The following is a 21,947-nucleotide window of genomic DNA, read 5'->3' on the forward strand; positions in this document are numbered from 1 at the left end:
TTCTTCAAGTCAATGGAAAGACCTATGGTGTAGGTTCTGTTTTCCATGTTTTTTTTAATATCCCCTCTTTCGTATCTAATAGCGCCGACTCCGTAGACTTACCACTTTGAAACCCATACTGTGCTTTATTGATTATCAGGTGCTTAGTGCAAAAGCATTCCAGTCTGGAGTGTATTATACCTTCAAAAACTTTGGAGATGATTGATTGATTGATTGATTTGTGGGGTTTAACGTCCCAAAACCACTATTTGATTATGAGAGACGCCGTAGTGGAGGGCTCCGGAAATTGTCCACCTGGGGTTCTTTAACGTGCTCCCTAATCTGAGCACACGGGCCTACAACATTTCCACCTCCATCGGAAATGCAGCTGCCACAGCCGAGAAAAAAAAAAACTTTGGAGAGTACCTGTAGAATCGATATCGCGCGGTAATTCACTAATACATTTTTGGCATCCCTTTATAAATAGGACAAACGCGGGCTATCTTTAGTTTTGAAGAAAAAATGCCGGTTTCTAACATAGTGTTCATGATGTATGAAAGAGGGTGTGAAATTAGTGACGCTACATATTTTATCGGGCTGGCTGCTATTTCGTCAACACCTGCAGCAACATTGTCACGTATTTTACAGATTAATTTTTCAACTTCACACGGTGTAACTGGAGTAAGGAAGAGTGAGTGTGATAGACGCTTTCTATCTGCTACAGGCGGATCTGTTACCCCACAAAATGAGTCTATGTAGTCGCCAGCGTTAACAAAATACTTATTCATGGCTGATAGTGCTTCGACATCTGCCTTATCGTCTGCAAAATCAGTGATATTAACATAACCTTTTTTGTTACGTTCAGTTAAGTTATTTACCTCATTCCACATTTTCCTTGTATTATCGTAGATTTTTTTCAAATGTGTATTGATAATATGATATCCTGACTCGTTTGATGTCAGCATTTAGCTTATTGCGGAACTTTTTGTAGCCTTCAAGAAGTGATAAATCGCGAGATTTCACAAACGTGTGATACATTTAGTTTTTTTTCTTGTATTCGGTCGTACAGTGCGTTGTTAATCGACGGCTTGCGTATCTTCTTCCTCGAAGGCTTTTTCGTTAAAGGAAAGGCACGTTCATATATGCTCTTAACTTGCTCAAGAAAAAGATTGAAAGCCCGGTTTGTATCTCTTTCTGTGCACACTATATTCCAGTTCGTAGAGGCAACTTCAGCTTGGAATCGGTTTAGTGCGCTAATACTTATTTTGTGATACTGTTCAACGATCTGCTTTTTATTTTGTGTTGAAGATAATAATAAAAGAAAAAATATTGGTAACTTAAATCATATAACAATAACCCTGAAATACATTTTCTGCTTGGAAGATTTGTGACACTTATATCAAGCAGCGTCGAAGACTTTTCCGATATGCGACTAGGTCTTGTTATTGTATTTGCACATGCGTATGATTTCAAAACCGACTGAAGTTGTGTAGAGCTAGGAGAATCGCCTAGCATGTTAACGTTGACGTCACCGATAATTAAAAAGGCATGCGCATTGTGTTTAGCTTTTGTAAGAGTATCTATGTAGTCAAGGAATTCTTGCTTTTTACCACTTTGACTTCCATACAATCAATGCACGGTGAATTGTACGAGAGATCATCAATTATTTCACGATTTAGTTGTTCTTTGACAAATACAGCGATGCCGCCGCCTCGACCGGAATGACGTACCAAGCCATTGCAAGTATAGCCAGCAAATCTTGAACCAAGTTTCCTAAACTGTTAGAACGTCAAATTTTATTGTCGAAGAGTGAAACACATCAAGCTTTTATTTTTTTTCTTGATACTTCGAGCGTTTAGATGCAGAACACTGAAAGTGTGCGAGCTTTGATTAACCAGCTTGTTGAAACCGCTTATGTCATAGTACTAGCTATTGACAGGATCTGTTTCGAAGTCTCGTTAGTATAAGGCTTGATTAGATAGTCTACATTGTCATTTTTGCGACATCTGCAGGCTCAACAATCTTAAGATTCTCAGACGACTCTGTTTTGCGCGCAAACACCTTGCCACCGTTTGTCCACACGAACTTTCATTTTGTTTCTCGCCCCTTAGCAACTGCTAAGCCGAGCAGCTGCCTCGCGTGTTTGATTTAGTTCTCATTCACATATATGGGTTCACTTGATTTGAAACCCATATATTTGGCAGACGGCCTTTTCTTTCGTGCTTTAGTTAAGACAGCGTTCCTTTTGTCACGTCAGACGAAACGAACGATTACACTCTTGTCTCCAGATCTGCCAACAGGTGTTCTATGACACGTGTCTATGTCTGATGGCAAGATTTCTTCCCAATGGCATCGCCAAGCTTCTTTGCGATTTCCATTGGGTCTTCATCATTAGGGGCACCTTCAATTTCCAAGTTATTCAGACGAGTGTACTGCTCGAGCTCATCAACCTTACGTTGCTATTCCTTGTTTTTTGTTTCAAGTTGGTCATTTTTTTTGTCTAGCATGTTTCAGCTCTTCACGGAGCAGATTAATTTCATCTGACAGTTGCTTAACGTTGTCACAGACTTCGCTACAAAATTTTACACTTTCGCGTATATCTCTTAGTTCAGCACGCATTTCATGGCGGAAATCAACTAAAGCTTTCGTCATATCCTTTGTCATAATGAAAACAGTCAACTTTAAATATACAAACACAGACCTACAGCCCAGCAGCAGCGCAAAGGTCTACCGAGAAAACACTATAAGATAGGTTTTGCTCACCTGCGTAAATGAACAAATATAAGTGCTGCGAAGACCAAGAACGCTGCGGCCAAACTGAGGCGGCAGACACAGGAAAGCCCGCTTTTGTAGTTTTCTCGGATGACGTCACTAACGAGTCATCCGAGAAAAGTACAAATATCTCGGCCGGGCTTAAATCAAGATCCGCTGTTGAGGCTCTGCGCGCCCGGCCGAGATATTGCAGATTCCCTTGTTACCACGTGGGCAGCTGAAGGTAGGCGTATCTTTTCGGTCAGGTCGATGTCGGATACCGGCTTCAGTGAACAGCGTTGCCCAGTTGCTCTGTGTAAATGAACAAATATAGGTGCTCCGAAGACCAAGAGCGCTGCTGCCAAACTGAGGGGGTCGACACAGGAAAGCCCGCTTTTGTAGTTTTCTCGGATGACGTCGCTGACGAGTCCCCGCGCAGGCGCAGAACCTCAACAGCGGATCCTGATCCGAGCCCGGCCGAGATATTGTAGATTCTCGTGTTACCACGTGGACAGCTGAAGGCACGCGTATCTTTTCGGTTTTTCGGTCAGGTCGATATCGGATGCCGGCTTCAGTCGACAGCGTTGCCCAGTTGCTCTGCGTAAATGAACAAATATAAGTGCTGCGAAGACCAAAAGCGCTGCTGCCAAACTATATATATATATATATATATATATATATATATATATATATATATATATATATGAAGAGAAGAAACACAACTTAGCGGTTATCTTAATTTTATTAGCGACGGTTCCGACCGGTGGAACGTTCTTCGTCAGGGTTTGCGAACAAGTGACTTGTTCGAAAACCCTGACGAAGACCGGTCCACCGGTCGAAACCGTTGGTAATAAAATCAAGACAACTACTAAGTTGTGTTTCTTCTCCGAATAAGTTTGGCTCATTGGGAAAACTTTTTCAGTATATATATATATGTGTGTGTGTGTGTGTGTGTGTGTGTGTGTGTGTGTGTGTGTGTGTGTGTGTGTGTGTGTGTGTGTGTGTGTGTGTGTGTGTGTGTGTGTGTGTGTGTGTGTGTGTGTGTGACGCTAAATGTGGGAGACCTGGCCTGGCTCATACGCCATGTTTATTCCAAAAAGCACTTCTTCTTTCTCGGCCTCTACCAACCATCGCCTCATACGTCAAATCATTCCCCCTCCTCCCGAAAGAAGGCATGAATTACAAACAAGATAAAGTAAACAAGGAGGGGTTGAGAACTCACATATGTCAAAATGCACAATTGGTTTCATGGCCCAGTGGTGTTCCGTAAACTCGGAAAACTTCAGAAAAGAGTGCAGCAGTCCGATAAAAAGGGGAGTTCTGGTGGGCTATGCTGGCTGTGGCGTTCTGGAGAAGGTAACCGCGTCTTGCAAAACTGCACTGACCATAACATCACTTGAGCAGCTGCGAGGAACAAACAAGTTTAGAAGTCCTTGTAGCACTTGAAGGTCGATTGTCGAAGGCGCCGAATTCTCTGTCTTACGTGCTGTATTCTATGTTGCGGCTGAGAAAGAATCAGCGATTGCAGCATTCGTGTACAAGAACTGAAGTTCAAGGAATTGTGTCTATGTTCGTGCGTTGTACAAATCATAACGTTCAGTCTCTTTCGTAGTTTTCTGTGGCGTTGGCTTGGTTGATCATATCGTGGACGATGTTGGGATATCTGGTGTAGAAGCATTTCTTGACGTTTATTTCTGCGAAGATAGCTCGGATGTTGAATTTGTTCTTCCTTTAGGTAGTGTCGTTTCTGACGACTTTCCTTAAGTGGTAACTGTGCTTGTGGTGACAATTTAGTTTGTCGTAGTGTTAGTTGTTGTAACTACTGTAGTTGCAAATTCTGACGAGGTAGCTTTTCTTTAGTATCATGAGCCTGCTTTTCTCTCCAACTTGATGCGACCAGTAAATAGCGGGTACTCAATAAGGCCTATATTCTTGTCAGGCAATGAGAGTTATGGGCTAGAATTAGCAGGAAGATCTTCGGAGGCTCTTGCAACGCTGCTCTTAGCGGACGCTTTTGGTTCACGACAATGCGTGAGAGGTGATGCTTCTAAGCCTCCTGTGTTGTTTGGACTCTCATTTGGCTGGACAGTGAACAGGGACACTGTGAAAGGCGTGATTTGGTCAGATATTACTTGTAAAAGTCGGTCAGTCTGTGCAACTAAAAAGCTAAGCTCATTCAATGCATAAATGTATTGAAGAGTCTGGGCTCAGTCGAGTACCCTTCAAATTCATCTGCTCTATTCCGGCCTTGGTGAGCGTTTTAGGCATAAGTTGGGCGAAGTGAGCAACCAAAGGGTCAAGTGACAAACGACCAGGTGGTGGGTCAAGTGTTCGAGACCGGGAGCACTGCAGAGCACGGGGTGGTTCCATAACACGAGTCCTTTGGTGCAGTACTGACATAAAAGTGGGTTTTCGATCAAGCAATTGCAAACCGTGGTGCGGTGAAGTGTAAACTCTTCCTTCAAACGGATCTTGCTGCCTTTCAGTTAGAGGGTGCTTTAATTGGTCTTGTTTCAAAGGTCGACTCATTCTTGGTGTCCTAATGCGTGAGCAACGCTTTTGACTGTGGCGACCGACTGCGATTGTTTCCACATGGTTGGCAATAATTCTTCATCATAGTCGCGAAAACAGGCGATCATCTCTTCTTTGATTTTCTGCCACGATTCGTCGTTGTCGAAAATGTCGGTAAGCTGACATTTGAGGGCCTCCTCAGTCACCTATCCGCTAAAGTTTGTAACCATCTCCCGTTCCGATCATGTTGCAGTGGTAGCGTAGAGCTCGAACACGTCGAATCAGTCCTGCACAGGCGCATCGTCCGCTGCTCCGGTGTACATGGGGTCGGGAAGGTCAGCCGACGGTTCTGTGATGATGCCGGTAACTGCATGCACCTGAGATCACCTCTTCTGTGGTCGATATTCAGTTGAGGGGTACTGCCGGTGGCTTCGTGAATGATGTGAGGTTGATGAGCGGTGGCCAGATCTTCATCATGTCGACTAGTTTGACGCTAGATATGCGGGAGACGTGGCCTGGCTCATACGCCATGTTTATTCACCAACCATCACTTCATACGTCATATATATATATATATATATATATATATATATATATATATATATATATATATATATATATATATATATACAACATACTCCTCGACCCACGGCGGCCCTACATGAAGAACTGGTTGGACCAGGCACCATAGCCGGAGGCGTACGAGCTTCGAGAGACGACATCCTACTCCCAGGCACTACGGCGTGACCCTCCCGGTGACACCTGTCGAGGCGGCGAAGGGCAGAAAGAGAACCAAGCCGCTCCCCTTCTACAGGCCAGCAGATCCCGTCGAGACTCCCATCACGGAGTACGCGACCGCCATCACGCGTACCACAGCTGTCGACGGCGCGCCTACGAGGCACACCGCGAAAAAGGCGACGAAGACTAATCCGGGCCAACAACGACGACCACCTGTACCACAATCATCAGCAACCAGTGACCAGACCAACCATCCCCCAGCAGCAAAAGCTCAGCAGCCAACATTAGCCAAGACAAACCAGCAACCAGCAGCAGCCAACAGCAGTCGCCTACAGGCTAGCTCGTCACAGGAGGCACAACGGGATGAAGCTCCAACCCAAACCAGGTACGACCTCCGGTTACCTTGCGGTTCTACTCGCCGCGTATGTGCAAAGTGACATACTGGCTGTGCGAATGGGCGAACACCGTTCGCTTCAGATGAATTAGGCCACAGAACAGGTTCAAATTTTCTTAAACTTAGAAAAGTGGTTGACAAACGAATACGTCACGAACTTCACGTGCGCAGTCTCGAAGATTATGTACTGGCGGGTACGGCTCTGAAGGGGTTGCGCTTGTCGCTAACACCATCGATGCATAGTAATTACAAAGAGGAAGTGAAACAGTACAACGAAATTCTCTATCATGCCACACAGGAGCTAATTAAGGTCACCATTGAACACTATAGAAAGACTCTGAACGCACTGAAAGAGGAGGAGTGGTATATAAGAAATAACTTTCCTCCTTTGGAGTGGGAGGCTAAAGAGGTCGCCGTATTTGAGCACAATAGAAAAACGGAGGAAATAGATAAACTTAAGAGAAAGAAATTGGTGCGAGACATTGTCTCACCACAAGTTATACCCAATGCTGCTTACATGAAAAATACCAAGCCACCTCACGTTCAGAACGATTTGCCACCACATTCCAAAAAGCAAACGTTATTACCCTTTCAGATAAAGAACCTAGCAACGAAGAACTGAGTGTACAAATGCGCAGACTTACATTCTGCCCTGGGAATGAAAAGTACGATGAATTCACGCTTCTATTAGACCTAGACGACTTCGCACAAAATTTACGATTGTAGGAATATTGCTTCGATAAACCCCAAATTGCAACCCGCTATTCCGTGTGGTAATCGGACGGTAATGAACCCCAGACGCCAACAAAGATCTACATCTGGATCTATATATAGACGTGGTTCAGAAAGATGTCATACATGCGTACAAGGTGCACAAACCAGGTAGAATAACATATCAAGAAAAGAAAGAGAGGCACTACTCGCTTTGAGCAACCGTGAAGATCTCGTCATTAAACTACCAGACCTAGGAGGCGCGATTGTTGTTCTGAACAGATCGGACTACATCAAGGAAGGCAGGCGACAACTAAAGATAAACAATTCTACAAACACCTCGACTCGGACCCTACCACTGAGAACGAAAAGATCATTGTATTAACCCTAGAGGATCTAACACGTGAAGGCACCATTGATTCAAAGCTTCAAAAGGCACTTACTACCGTACATTTGGTGCCTGGTTGTTTTTACATGCTGCCAAAGATCAATAAGGAGGGAAACCCTGGCAGACCCATTATATCAGGCACGGGAACGTTAACGAAACCCATTTCTAGTTATATTGACTCTTTATCAAAAAGCATACCACCCTCACATGAGTCCTTCTTGAGTGACACAATCCATTTCCCTCGGGAAATTTCGAACGTGAAAATTCCAGAAGGTGCATACGTCCTAACATTGAATGTTAATTCACTCTACACAAATATCCCACATGACGATGGCGTAAGGGCACTTGTTGAATTGTATGGCACCCACAACCCTATGGCATATCCAATCAAAAAAGTAATTGAAATCTTAACGAGACTTCTACTCGATTTGAACAGCTTTGAATTTAACAATGGGTACTACCTTCAAATCAACGGCACGGCAATGGATACAAGAATGACTCCAAACTACCCTAACATATTCATGCACCATATAGAGTCCAATTTTCTTTCTTCTTGTGGTATCAAACATTTTATCTATAAACAGTACCTATAGAATATATTCATGATTTGGACACATTCGGAAAACGAGCTGCTCCAATTCATACAGGCATCTAACCAAGTACACCCCAGCATTTATTTTACACACTCCTACTCCAACACTGAATTAAGTTTCATAGATATACTTATTCGCATGGACGATGGTGCGTTGGTAGCTAGCGTATACAGAAAACCTACGGACAGGCAACAATACCTGCACTTCAAAAGCTGCCACCCGCGACACTGCAAGACCAGCGTTCCCTATTACCAAGCACACAGATTCCGACGAATCTGCTCCCGCACCGAGGACGTCCACAAAAACAGCACACACATGCGCAAAGAATACCCGTCATCAAGAATACCCGTGACCTATCATTGATGACGCCCTCAATAAAGCTGGAAATCTATACCGCCAGACTCTTCTACACCACCAAAAAGATGACGACCAGCACCGTAACAAAAATTTCCTTTTAACTTTCACGAGCAACCCACCGAACATAATCAAGGTCCTAAAAAAACATTTTAACATATTAGAACAGAGCGTGCAACTATCCGAAAATTTCACTTCTCCTCCTTGTGTGGTATACAAGCGGCCGAAAGGTATAAGGAATCATTGGCTAAATTCAAAAATAGGCGCGAAACCTCAAACAGGGTGTCACCTTTGCGGAAAAATCAGATGCAAAGTACGCAAACACGTGCAGACAACGACAGTGGTGGAAAGCACCCACTCTGATTTTAAGCACAGGATTAGAGGTGCACTGCAGTGTGACTCAGATAACGTCATATACCTTCTGGAATGAGGGGTGTGTAACATGCAATACGTGGGCCAGACAGACACACGTTTTATATTTAGATTCAACAACAATCGGGCACATGTACGTTCTCTGCCAGGCCTTCCACTTTCAAGACACAGTACATTAAAAGACGAGGGCTTTGATGACATCAGAGTTACACTATTGGAAAGCAATTTTCGAACTATCACAGAGCGGGAATTTTACTTTATTTACAAATTCAACACGATAAAAAACAGAATAAATGAACACCCGGGCAATCTGTCAGCGTTACGATCACTAAAAGACGCAAACGCCCCTCTTTAATCAGTACGCTGCCCCTGGCCTCCCATTAATACAATAATATTACCCCCTAACAAAGCTCTTAGCGTATACATGTGACAGTAGAGAAATGGTTTGCCACTTCAAGCACAGCCGGAACACACAGATAAGTGGTCCCGGATGTCGTACAAGTTCCCTCTTTTTTTCTTTCTTTTTTCATTTTTTTGCTTTTTCCTTCTTTCCTTTCACTGACAGGAGCAAATGCATATAATGAATATTGATAGCGGCGCCAGAATTACCGGCTCTTTGATATCTTCCAACGCCACCAACATGCACTTGAAGCGCTTAAGCCCTCCCCACCGATTGGTCATAAACTTCAAAAGAGGGCAAGTTGCCAGCGGATTGCACCGGAGGGTGAAATACATAAACGGTGCTCATAATGTCCAGTGGGGGTAAGGGAGGGGGCTCGGAGGTATTGTTGAGAAAGTTGGCATACCTAGTTTACGTTCGCCTTTGTTTAGTTTATGTTCCTTCCTAATCCCGTCATGCCCCTCTTGCTTCTTTCTAACGTTGCTTCCTTCTTTTTCTTTGTTCTCTTTTTTTCTTTTTTTTTTGTTGATAATATTTTTCTTTTGTCCCCTCCACTCCTGTCTGGAGAAGTTCTAAGCAGGCAGAAAAATGTGGAAATAGTGTTATGTATGCCCTGAAAAAGACAGGGCTCCCGTCAAAAAGTCGGCTGAATAAACAAGTTGTTATGTGAAAGCGCATCTACTTTAATACTTATAACTTTGCAGCAACCGAAGTTATTCTTTTGCACATAAGCCTTATGTATATATATATATATATATATATATATATATATATATATATATATATATATATATATATACATATATATATATATATATATATATATATATATATATATATATATATTCAAAAAAGAAGTTATTCAAAAAAGTAATCCTGACGAAGGCCGTGCCACGGCCGAAACGTAGAGTAAACAATTATCAAATTTTTGTAAGTGTGCTCCTCTAATCATATATATATATATATATATATATATATATATATATATATATATATATATATATATATATATATATATATATATATATATATATACATATATATATATATATTGTACCGAAGCATAGTGGCGCCAGCTGCCAGCGTGAAAGAAAACGTTGACGTCCGTGTGTGGCTCGTTGCATTTGGTGGAGGTGCTGGGTAACGTCCTGGAGCTCCGCAGCCGTAAGCTACCATCTCAGTCCGCGATGACCGAGCGCGTCGATCCCCCACAAGGCTCTTTCACGCTGCCACCTGTCATGTGTTCTGGTGTACTTCGTCTTCGTGACCCACTAGTATACAACGGCACTGAAGATCAAGATGTCGAGGACTGGCTGGCAGAGTACGAGCATGCCAGCGCGATTAACAAGTGGGATGACCCTGCGAAGCTGACTCACGTCATCTTCTACTTGACGGATTTGGCCAACCTATGGTTCACCAACCACCAAGCCGACATCCCCACCTGGTCGGTTTTCAAAGAGGCCGTCACCTCGCTTTTCGGTCGTCCAGCCATGCGTAAGCTTCGTGCTGAACTGGCACTGCGGGGACGATTTCAGCGAAATGGTGAGAGCTTACGAGCTACATTGAGGATGTGATCAGTCTCTGTAGGCGAGTTGATGCCAGGATGACGGAGGCTGATAGAATAAAGAATATAATGAAAGGCATTGATGACGACGCTTTTCATATGCTTGTGGACAAAGACCCACAGACCGTCACGGCCGTGATTCAGTTATGGTAAAGTTTTGATGAGCTGCGCAAGCAACGAGTTTCTACACGTCACGCTAATACGCAAACAGCTGATATTTCGGCCTTGGAGTGCAAAAGCAGTGGCCCCGACTACAGCGTGTTAATGCCTCAAATTCAACAATAAATCCTGGAGGAAGTTGCTCGACAGCTCTCTCTTGTCGCCACCAGCAACGAGACCCCCACAACACTGGACCACTCACTTCGCCGAGCTATTCAGACGCAAGTTGCCGAGGCTCTCCCTTCGCCCGCATCCCCAATATCAGTGGCTGCACCGCTGACTTATGCAGAAGCCGTCCGCCGACCTCCTGCCCAACCGCCACTCCCTTCATACCGTCCAGCCACCAACTACTACAGGTCACCAGTTCCAGTTTATCCGGTAAATCGGCCCTTTCCACCGCCTCGAGCACCTGTAAACTGTTGGCGTACTCCGGATAACCGGCCCGTCTGCTACAACGGTGGTATTCAAGGACATGTCGCGCGCTACTGTCGTCGCCGTGGATTCTATTTTAATGATGTGCAGCATTCCGGCAACATACCTCGGCAATCAGAATCGCATGTGACACCTGATTCACATGACCCCCGCTCACGTCGACCAGACTTCAGCCGACGTCGATCTCCTTCACCCCGTCGTTGATCTCCTTCCCCCATGCTTCGCCGTTCCAAACACGCCCAGGAGGAAAACTAACAGTCGGAGTTCCTGAGGCAAGAGCTGCGCCACCGACGAAATTTCTAAGGCCTCATCTTTCGCCCCCTAACAAAATTGCCGTGTTTGTGGACGGTTTCGCCACAACTGCTCTTGTCGACACAGGTGCCGCTATTTGTATAATCAGTGAAGTGTTATGCCGCAACCTGAACAAAGTGACGACTCCACTGGTTGAAATTTCTTTACGCACAGCGAGTTCGCAACATGTCCAACCTTCTGCCACATGCACTGCTCGTGTTGTGATTCAAGGAGTGCTTTACATCGTTGAATTTGTCGTCCCTCCGCATGCGTCTCATGAAATCATCCTGGGATGGAACTTTCTTTCCGCTAATCATGCGGTTGTTGACTGCGCTCGTGCTCAACTCGTTTTGTTTCCATTCAGCACGACATTCATAGATCTCCCTCGCTCACCCAAAAAGGTGATCGTTGCCGCTGACGTCGTCATTTCTGCTTTTTCGGTCGCCGCGGTATCTCTTTTGTGCGACTCCGTTTCCGATTCAACTGCCCTATTTATGCTGTCACAAGAATGCGCTCGTCGCCGGAACCTTGTCATCCCGTTTGCCGTCATAACACTTGCCGATGGCTCCAGTGCCGTGTACGTGTGCAATCCGTTCCCTTGTCCCGCTACCTTATTGCATGGCGAATGCATTGGGAGTCTTGACATTTATGATGACATCTTTCCTTTCGATGCCCGTTCAGATACGACACCGATGTCCGTGGATGCTGTCTCAGCTGGCACCGCGCCCTCACTACCTGACGAAGACTTTCTGTTGCGCAGCGTAGACACCGGCCTTACGCAAGACCAGCGCAATCAGCTCATTCAACTACTTGACCGTTTTCGCGCCTCCTTCGACCACGGACAACCTCCCTTGGGACGCACGTCAGTTGTCGCTCACCATATCGACACTGGTCATCATACTCCACTTCGTCAGCGCCCCTACCACGTCTCGCAGGCTGAGCGTGACGTCATCACTCAACACGTCGACGAGATGCTGCAACGTGGTGTTATTCAGCACTCACACAGTCCTTGGGCTTCGCCAGTGGTCCTCGTGCGAAAAAAGAATGGCTCCATCAGGTTTTGCGTGGATTATCGTCGACTAAACAACATCACACGCAAGGATGTTTATCCCCTGCCATGCATTGATGACGCCTTAGATTGCCTTCAAGGTGCGGAGTTTTTCTCTTCACTGGATCTGCGCTTTGGATATTGGCAAGTGCGAATGGCTGAACCAGACCGTCCAAAAACGGCGTTTTTGACCCCTGACGGCTTATATGAATTTATTGTAATGCCCTTCGGTCTTTGCAATGCGCCTGCGACCTTTGAAAGAATGATGCACAGTGTTCTCAGGGGACTTAAATGGCACATCTGTCTTTGCTATTTAGACGACATAGTGGTATTCTCGGCGAATTTCAAAACTCATCTTTGCCGTCTAAAACAAGTTCTCCAGTGCCTTACGGCAGCCGGGTTGCAACTAAACTTCAAGAAATGTCGTTTTGGCGCCCGCAAACTCACAATTCTCGGCCACGTCGTTTCAAAAGAAGGAATATCGCCAGACCCTGCCAAACTGCGTGCCGTTGCCGAGTACCCCAAGCCTACTACCCTAAGCCTACTACCCTAAAGGAGCTTCGTAGTTTCGTAGGCTTGTGTTCCTATTTTCGGCGTTTCATTCGCAATTTTGCCTCTATAATTGCCCCTCTAACTCAGCTTCTCTCCCGTAGCGCGGACCTCTCTGGCTGGAATTCCCACTGCGATGAGGCATTCACGGCGCTACGCCGGCTACTCACGTCTCCGCCAGGTCTCCGCCACTTCGATCCCAATGCACCCACTGAAATTCACACGGATGCAAGCGGTGCCGGCCTCGGTGCCATTTTCGCTCAACGCAAGGATGGCTGCGACGAGTACGTTGTCGCCTATGCCAGCCGTACACTAACGAAGGCAGAGTCCAACTATTCCGTCACGGAAAAGGAGTGCTTGGCTATCATTTGGGCTATAGGAAAATTTCGCACCTACCTTTACGGACGCCAGTTTGATGTTGTCACAGATCACCATGCCTTATGCTGGTTAGCGTCGATGAAAGATCCTACTGGCCGCCTCGCTCGTTGGGCTTTGCGCGTTCAGGAATACGATATCCGTGTTGTTTATCGCTCAGGACGCAGACATTCAGACGCCGATGCACTATCCCGTTCTCCACTGCCTCCTGATCTTGCCTGCTTATCAACTGTCGTTTGCGATTCTTCATCGTTGAGCATCACTGACATGCCATCCGAACAGCGCAAGGATCCCTGGATCAATTCTTTGCTCGACGTCCTCTCTCACAGTTCGTCAAAAACGACTTCACGCTCCCTCTCTCGTCAAGCAAGACACTTTGCTGTCCGTGAAGGCTTGTTGCATCACCGCAATTACCGCAATATATAAATATATATATATATATATTTATATATAAATATATATATATATATATATATATATATATATATATATATATATATATATATATATATAAATATATATATATATATATATATATATATATATATATATATATATATATATATATATATATATAGCGCCATTTAATTTCACAGCAGAAATGAATTCGGATTTCACGGATGAAAAAAGCCCATGCTAATTAGTGCTGAAACTGGTGCCCAATAGCCCAATATCAGTATTGTTTAGAGAAAAATGCATGCCAAAATAGTTTTTACCACGAAGGTGTTCCATGCCGAAGTCCACCATGGCTCCGTAGTCATATTTTAGTCGTGGATGAGGCTTTGTAAAGTATTATTCAACAGATCCTGAAGAAAAAAAAACAAGAAAAGGATCAGTTGAGGGCGTCGAACCGCCGACCTTTTCAAAAACAGCGCGTGGTCCCAACGACCACGCCAAGGAGCTTATTTGTCAAGGGTGCAAACCATTTATTGCAGTCCTCACAGCTTCGTACCTTCAGCGTGTCTTTGTCACTAATAGATAGATGGTGGGGGGATCTCGCGCTGAGTGCACTCTCAATGTCTTTGTCGTCGTCGCTGGCGCCTCCACAAAGCGTGGTCTCTCCTGCGCGCGCATTTCTCATACTCGTGATTCGGTAGAGCATAAAGATCACTTCCTTCGCTGCCGCGGCTGTATCTACAAAACAAGCCCGCTGCTCACACATGGAGAAATAATAATTATGACAATTGCTCACTATTGTTCTGTGTATACTTGCGCGTTTGTTTTGTAAGTCTTTCTCTCTGTTTAATAGCACGCTTCCAATGTCGAGCTGTGACAGTTGCTAGTCTGCGCACGTGTTGTGTATGCTCATTTCGTGCGCGCTTTCTGCTTGAGGTGTGCACTGCAGGTTTAGACCTAGTTGTCGTTGTTAAGGTGATTTTCAAAATTGTTGCTGTATCAATGCTTAAGCCTTGCGGTGAAAGCATGCAAAAAAAATTCTTAACTGCATCTGTGAACTGCATCTGTGAACGTTTCACTTCCGTGCATACGGATTCTTAAAATAGAGATCAACTAACTTTTTTTTATGAAACCACGAAGCTGAGTTATACTGCCAAAGACGATTCCTTGACGGAACTTCATTTGCTTTAATCATTTCACACTCAAAAAAGTACGCCAAAGCTGAACTCCTGGAAAACCTATTTGTCTTGAGCGCTGCGAATTTTTAGCCTATAATTGCAGTGTATCAGTGTCATATAAATAGGCCAGCAGTGTAAGTATCAGGTCTCATGAATCTTTTTCATTCTTTTGTACAGCCTCCCTTACGTTTTTCCGCTGTACCGGGTGTCATTCTACTGGATAGCTTTGTCTGGTGAAATACTCACTATGCTTCTAGGCACCATTTTCAGCCTGGCCACAGGTAAGTTTGCAATGGCGTTTGGATACTTATTAGCTTAGAAACTGTTGAATTTACTTAGTACAGCAAATCCAAAATGAAGATGGGAGTCGACAGATGGAAGCAACATAGTGGGATAATAAGGCCCAACGGTGGGAGTGCCGCAGACAGGCTGGCTGACATTTCGATAGGAGGACCCATCTTTCTCAAAGGTGCCGTGTCTTCCTTGAAATGAAGCGAAGATTGCACTCTTCTGCTTTAAAGTTTTTTTTTTCTTTTCAGACGGCGATTACCAAAAGAGACACGCAGCACCACCAGGAGATGACGTCACTAGTAACCCCTTTAAAACTAACAGGCCAAGGATGACACGGCGCCTTTGAGAAAGATAGGTCCTCCTATCAAAACGTCGGCCTGCCTGTCTGTAGCACTTCCACCGTTCCTGATTCCTGATTATCCCACTTCGTACGGCAAAGTTGTTTACTCAGCGCTCGCAGAAAACTCCTAGCCCGCATGTGCCGCTTCCTGAGCTGGCATGTCACGTAATCACACTTTGTCCATTACCTGTAAAAATTAGCACGTCGATACTAGCATCAAGTTCCCCATTTCACGTTATATCGCTGGTAAGCATGCATACTAACATGCACAGACAAACCTGCTTTCCTAACTACACGCATTGGGTTTCGCCGTGCCGAAGAATAAAGCTTTGCGAGATGGCAAAGTGAAATGTAAGCGCCAGTGGAATGCAGATCTCAAAGGGGTCGCTCGTGAAACTGTGGCAACGCAGCAATGAAGTTCTGCCGTCGATATACTAAAGGTAGCAAGGTGCACTGCATGAAGACAACCGGGAGGATCATCGCGCACAGACAGCTTTGCTGTTCAGCCATCTTGATGTGAAAGATGGACCATTGCAGCTTTATTAGCTATTATTTTGAAAACGTGGGCAATCATAAATAAGACGAAGTTACCAAAGATGGAAACGAGCAGAAGGTACCCGACGGGTGGATACTGGTTGTCTCATTTCCTTCATGCTGGAGTGTTTTGACCAGTGGCGTCAATGTATCACTTAGTAAGAAACATTGCTGCATCTTAATTTTAAATGAATATGTTTATGAAGTGAGCTTTCAGTAATGGCTGGAGAGCACCTTGCTTTAAAGCACAACCTCAGAACGTGTAGACGAACCAGTGTTGTAGAAATCGGTTCACATTATACCCTTGACTTTTGATCTCTTGTGCCCTGTGGGTGCTTTGTACGTTAGAGATGTAGCAACAAGGCGTAGAATCCACTGTTTGTTTAAGTGTAAAACGCAGCCTAAAATTATTTCGATTGCTGCAGGTGGAGGACGTAATATAAAAAGCAACTTACATCTGACGAGCACCGCATTTCTAAGCCTTTGGAGACGCTCGAAGTTCTTCCAGCGTATTCTACAGGTGAGTCTCGAATAGCAAAAAAAAAAATGAATTCACCATGGCTGAAAGTGCTTGGCCGAACTATTATGAAATGTACTTTCTTGCCACGAGCAAATGTTTCAACGGACAATCATGAAACTCTCAGTTAAGCTCCATTATAAGCCATAGTAGCAAACATTTGGTTGGATCTGTGCTCTAGTAGTCTGTAAAAGGAAAAAGAAAGAGAGTGATGTTTTTTCAGGTCAAATAGCTCGACCTTTTTTTTTTAGGTTGCAATAGCTTGCTACTACTGAGCGTTACAAGAAATGTCAGCTTATTGAACATGTTTTTCTTATTACTAAGAGATGTAATCGTAATCATGCCAGAAAAGATCGAGCTAAAAAGGCCGGACCACCAGCCATGAGAGGTAAAATACAATCACACGCCATTCGTTGGACATTTCTTATAGCGAGGCTTCTGCCCCATTGTTCTGTCTCTTTTTGTGAGCATTACCACTCCAAATATACCTTCCACGCCATAGCTACTCTTCATACTGCTTAGTAGTAGCCATGGTTTCCAAAATTCGCACACAACATGGTCATGAATGATTGGTGAGGCTTTGATTTCAGTTGGATGCACAGTTTTAGCAATCGGTCGTGCTCCTATATACATACTTCCTCTGCAACAATATGTAAACTGTAGTAAGGAGGTACCGTTTTCTCAACAACGATGGTTTAGCTTTCTTCTTATAGAAGTCCATGATTCTCTCAGAATGCTCTACTTACAAACAATGGCATCATTTTTGTGGAGGACATGTGTCCATGTAACCAGTACTCCTAAAAAGAACGCTTTTATTTGTGGTGCTTGGTGGTTTCATTAATTTTCACAGATTTTGTTGTGGTTAACGATGCACGAACGCGGAGCGTTCCACAGATGCTCAGCACCCAAAGTCTACTACGGCAAGCTTTTCGGAAATATGCACTGAAGTCCAAAACTCAAAAGTTCAATAGTGATGATCCTGATCATCTTGCACTTGATATGTACGCACAATGTCTAGCGTCTACGGCAAAGAAGACATGAAATATGGTGAATTCATTGGTGAAGCACCGGCTCCTGCTGCAGAGAGGACACCACGCTGTACTAGATCACAGAATGAATACAAAACTGTGACGGTGCTGTGACGTGGGCAAACAGCTTGTTGCGGGTGACCGATGCGACTGGAGACGCGTGTCGGGGGGAGAATATATGGTGGCTTACCGATGGAGCTGTAAAGAAAAGACTTGTGAAAAAGACATATGCTTGCAGTGTGGCGCTGAGATGCGAGTAATAATAAAATGAATGCTGTGTTCAGTGCCGATATGCTGACGTACTTCATACTCACACGAAGTATGAGTACTAGCAGTGAATAAACCTTATAGCTCGATTTTAAAGCGACTGGACTTGATTGGTAAGACATATTTGACGAGGGTTCCAAAGGAGGAATGTATATTCTGATTCTACCCTGATAAAAACTAGCACGTGAATAATTCTACATGGTAAAGGGCGGAGCGCAGATGCTGTTATGATAACGCGAATATTTTATTGGCAGAAGAAATGATTTTCGTAATGTGGGACGCTCAGGCTAGGTCACTGCAAAAAGTTAGTCGTAGTTTTTTGTAGGAAGAAACTACTTTAATGTTAACTGTGCAATTCGGTAAGAGAAATAAGTAGGCTCTTACAGTGACGGAAAAAAAACAGTCTTGTACTTGTTAGGGTTCAGCTCAGCTACACCATCCTTGCACACTTCAGAAGTCGTTTTGAAGGGATGTGGTATCGGAAAACGTTATTATTGGTGCGATAAATTACAAAATCATTAGTAAACACGCACATTAGATGATAAACGCATTTGTAGGAGAGTAATGTAATATAAAAACAACAGTCGACCAAATACTGACCCCTCGGGAACGTCTGAAGTTACGGGGTAGCAATAGATACGTGGTAATCAACAAAGACTCACTGTGAGAGATTACTTCAAAATTCTATAGTTCATGCCAAAATGTCAGAATTAAGATGTAACGCGTCAAGTGTTAGTAGTAGATGGTCATGAGGAACTTTGTCGAAAGCTTTTCCGTAATCTAAAGAGATGGCATCAGTCTCTAATTAGAATCGAGATCTACATGCAGGTCGGAAGCAAACATGGCTAGCACGTAACTTTCTTCAAGTCATGCTGCGATGGATGAAAAAAGTAGTTAAGATCAAGAAAGTCCATGAAATGTGTGTATAAGACATATTCAAGTATTTTACCTGGCACACTAGTTAACGAGTTGGGGCGATACTTTATTTAGGGTCTGTTTATTACCGAAGTGGTATACTCAAACGACCTTTCCTTGTTTCTAGTCAAAAGGTAGCATGCATGATGAAAGTGACTGCGAAAACAATAAACACAAATATACTGCAGAAATGTATTTCGTGTTTTTAAGAAGTTTTGATGTAATATCATCAACAACAGCCGACGGCGAGAGTATTATATTGTTTATCACGGATGAGATACCGGATGGAAGAAATGTAATTGATGGCATGGCGCATTCAAAAGTGGCTAGGGAAACAAAGAATGACAGCTTGGTTTCTTGAGTAAACACTCAATCAAAGGTGGTGTTAAGGACTTGGACGCATAGTCATGCGTGCTCTGTTAACTTATCAAATGAGTCAGGACATCACCTGACTCAATTGATAAGGTAATAGAGCGCGTGTGATAAGATTTTATAACTAGACAGACATTTTTTCGGTTGTTTTTAAACATGTTGGGTAAATCAGAGTGAAAGAAAAACTGTTTACCATCATGGATGGTTCTTAGAAAAGCACTTTATGCGTGGTTGTGCGCATGCCATCCGTTAGGTGTGTTGCGGCTGTGTGGAAGCGACGTTGGTTTTTGCTTTCTTCAGGATTTATTGATGGTTCATATTTGTAGTTTAACATCCCAAAACCACCACATGATTATGAGAGACGCTGCATTCGAGGACTCGAAAACTTTCGACCACTTGGGTTTCTTTAACGTTCACACAAATCTGAGCAAACGAGCATACAGCATTTCGCCTCCATCAAAAGTGCAGCCACCATTCTTTTTTGTTTTTTAATCACATCAGTACCTTGTTAAACTAGTGTTTGGATGAATCAGAAGAGATGGTAATTAGGGGAATGTATTCATCTACTACTTTGTTCAGTTATTCTTTAAAAGTTTACCAGTTTTTCATCTAGAGTACGAGAAAAAAAAGATGCTTTCGAAAGTGGGATAAAACTGCCCTAATTGACGGTTATTTGCTTCATAATTTGTCTTATATAAGCGAACAGTTTTTTGAACAGTTGGAGCCAACAGAAATTTTACCACAAAGTCTACGTGATTGTCCGTGTGGTCACGGATTTCGGCCAAATACGTAATGGTTGAGACCCCCTCGGGTTAAGTTTTTAGATGAAGGTTTTGAATATTTGAGCAATTACCGGAGATGCGACTTGGTTCTGTGTGCATTTAGGAAAAGTAAAGTTTAGACATACCTCAAGAAAGTTGATCGATTTTTTGGTGTAGCCCCTGGAATAGGTGCGTTTCAATAAACGATCTCATGAAAATTGAAGTAAGCAGAAGGGATCACGTTCATATTAGGGTGTATGGTCGTTATCTTATCTTATATGTTGTTCAGCTTCAAAGAGGCATCTCAAGAGCACTTAAAAGAGTCTATAGCGATCGTCTAGTAAAATTGAATGAAAAGAGGCATAGCAGTCAAAGCAGAGGATTTCAAGATAAGATACAAAGCTCAGAAATGTGCAGGATGCGTTTTTGCTCACGGGAACAAGCACCCCCCCCCCCCCCTCGTGGCACTGCGACCGTTTCGAAACAGTTGAAAGCTTGGTAGACCAGCGAGAACTTAGCTGTTCTTTACGTCTGCTCTAAGCCATGTTTCTGTTGATAATAAAAAAAATGCTCCGAGATGCCGAAACCAGACTAGAATCGATGTCTCGTTTCGGAAGAGGCTGCGTATGTTAGTGAAGATAGCAGAAAGTGTCAAGTCTGATTAGGGGGGACGCTGCTGGTAGGAAGGCACAAGTTGATGACTGGGCAACTGTTATGATATATCTTGAGCAGATTCTGTTGAATGGTCAAACACGCATTTATTAGTTCTTATATGCAATATTTTGTAGCGCAGAGAATTGTTCGAGGATTTTCATACGTCGAGAGCAACAACGTGTTTCAGGGCAAATCTGATGGTTTTTGAGAAATATTCACCGATGCTGCATTGGCTTCCGTTATATTTAGGGTATTTACAGGAATTCAGGGTGTCGCTGCAGAACAGGTACTCGGCTCTTAGTGAGGAAACCAACCTTAGCGTAGATACAATGAATGATAATCTGACGAGTATCATTACGGAGTGTGCAGTGAAAGTTGGAGGCAGGGTAGTTAGACAGACACTGGCAAGCTTTCCCAGGAAACGAAGAACCTAATTAAGAAGCGTCAAATCATGAAAGTGTCAAGTACAACTGACAAAATAGAACTGGCAGAGCTTTCGAAGTTGATTAATAGACGTAAATTATGCGATGTAAGAAGGTATAACATGGAGAGAATTGAACACGCTCTGAAAAACAGAGGAAGCGTCAAAGCAGTGAAGAGGAAACTTGGGATAGGCAAAAGTCGCATGTATGCACTAAGGGACAAAGAAGGCAAAATAACTACCAATATGGATAGGATAGTTAAAATAGCGGAGGAGTTTTACAGAGATCTGTACAGTAGCCGAGATAACCACGACCTTAATACTACAAGAACTAGCAGTAACCCAGATGACACCCCAACAGTATTGATAGAAGAAGTCAGAAAAGCTTTGGAGAGCATGCAAAGAGGCAAAGCTGCTGGTGAGGATCAGGTAACATCAGACCTGCTAAAAGAAGGAGGACAGATTGTGTTAGAAAAACTAGCCACCCTGTTTACGAGGTGTCTCCTGACGGGAAGGGTACCAGAGTCTTGGAAGAACGCTAACATCATCTTAATACATAAGAAAGGAGATGACAAGGACTTGAAGAATTACAGGCCGATCAGCTTGCTCTCTGTAGTATACAAGCTTTTTACAAAGGTAATTGCTAACAGAGTAAAGAAAACAT

General features: G+C 43.7%; 1 protein-coding gene across 3 annotated transcripts in view; it reads left to right on the plus strand.

The window, feature by feature from the left end:
* LOC142767112 (putative sodium-dependent multivitamin transporter) overlaps positions 1–21,947 on the plus strand; it is a 239,775-nt gene that overhangs the window by 205,818 nt on the left and 12,010 nt on the right. For all 3 annotated transcript variants that reach the window (XM_075868338.1, XM_075868339.1, XM_075868340.1), the window contains 2 exons: positions 15,361–15,464; positions 16,774–16,868. In XM_075868338.1, coding sequence (XP_075724453.1) covers positions 15,361–15,464; positions 16,774–16,868 — 199 coding nt within the window. The remainder of the gene's footprint in view (positions 1–15,360; positions 15,465–16,773; positions 16,869–21,947) is intronic.

This window comes from Rhipicephalus microplus, chromosome 7 (genome assembly GCF_043290135.1).
Source record: "Rhipicephalus microplus isolate Deutch F79 chromosome 7, USDA_Rmic, whole genome shotgun sequence".
NCBI lineage: Eukaryota > Metazoa > Arthropoda > Arachnida > Ixodida > Ixodidae > Rhipicephalus > Rhipicephalus microplus.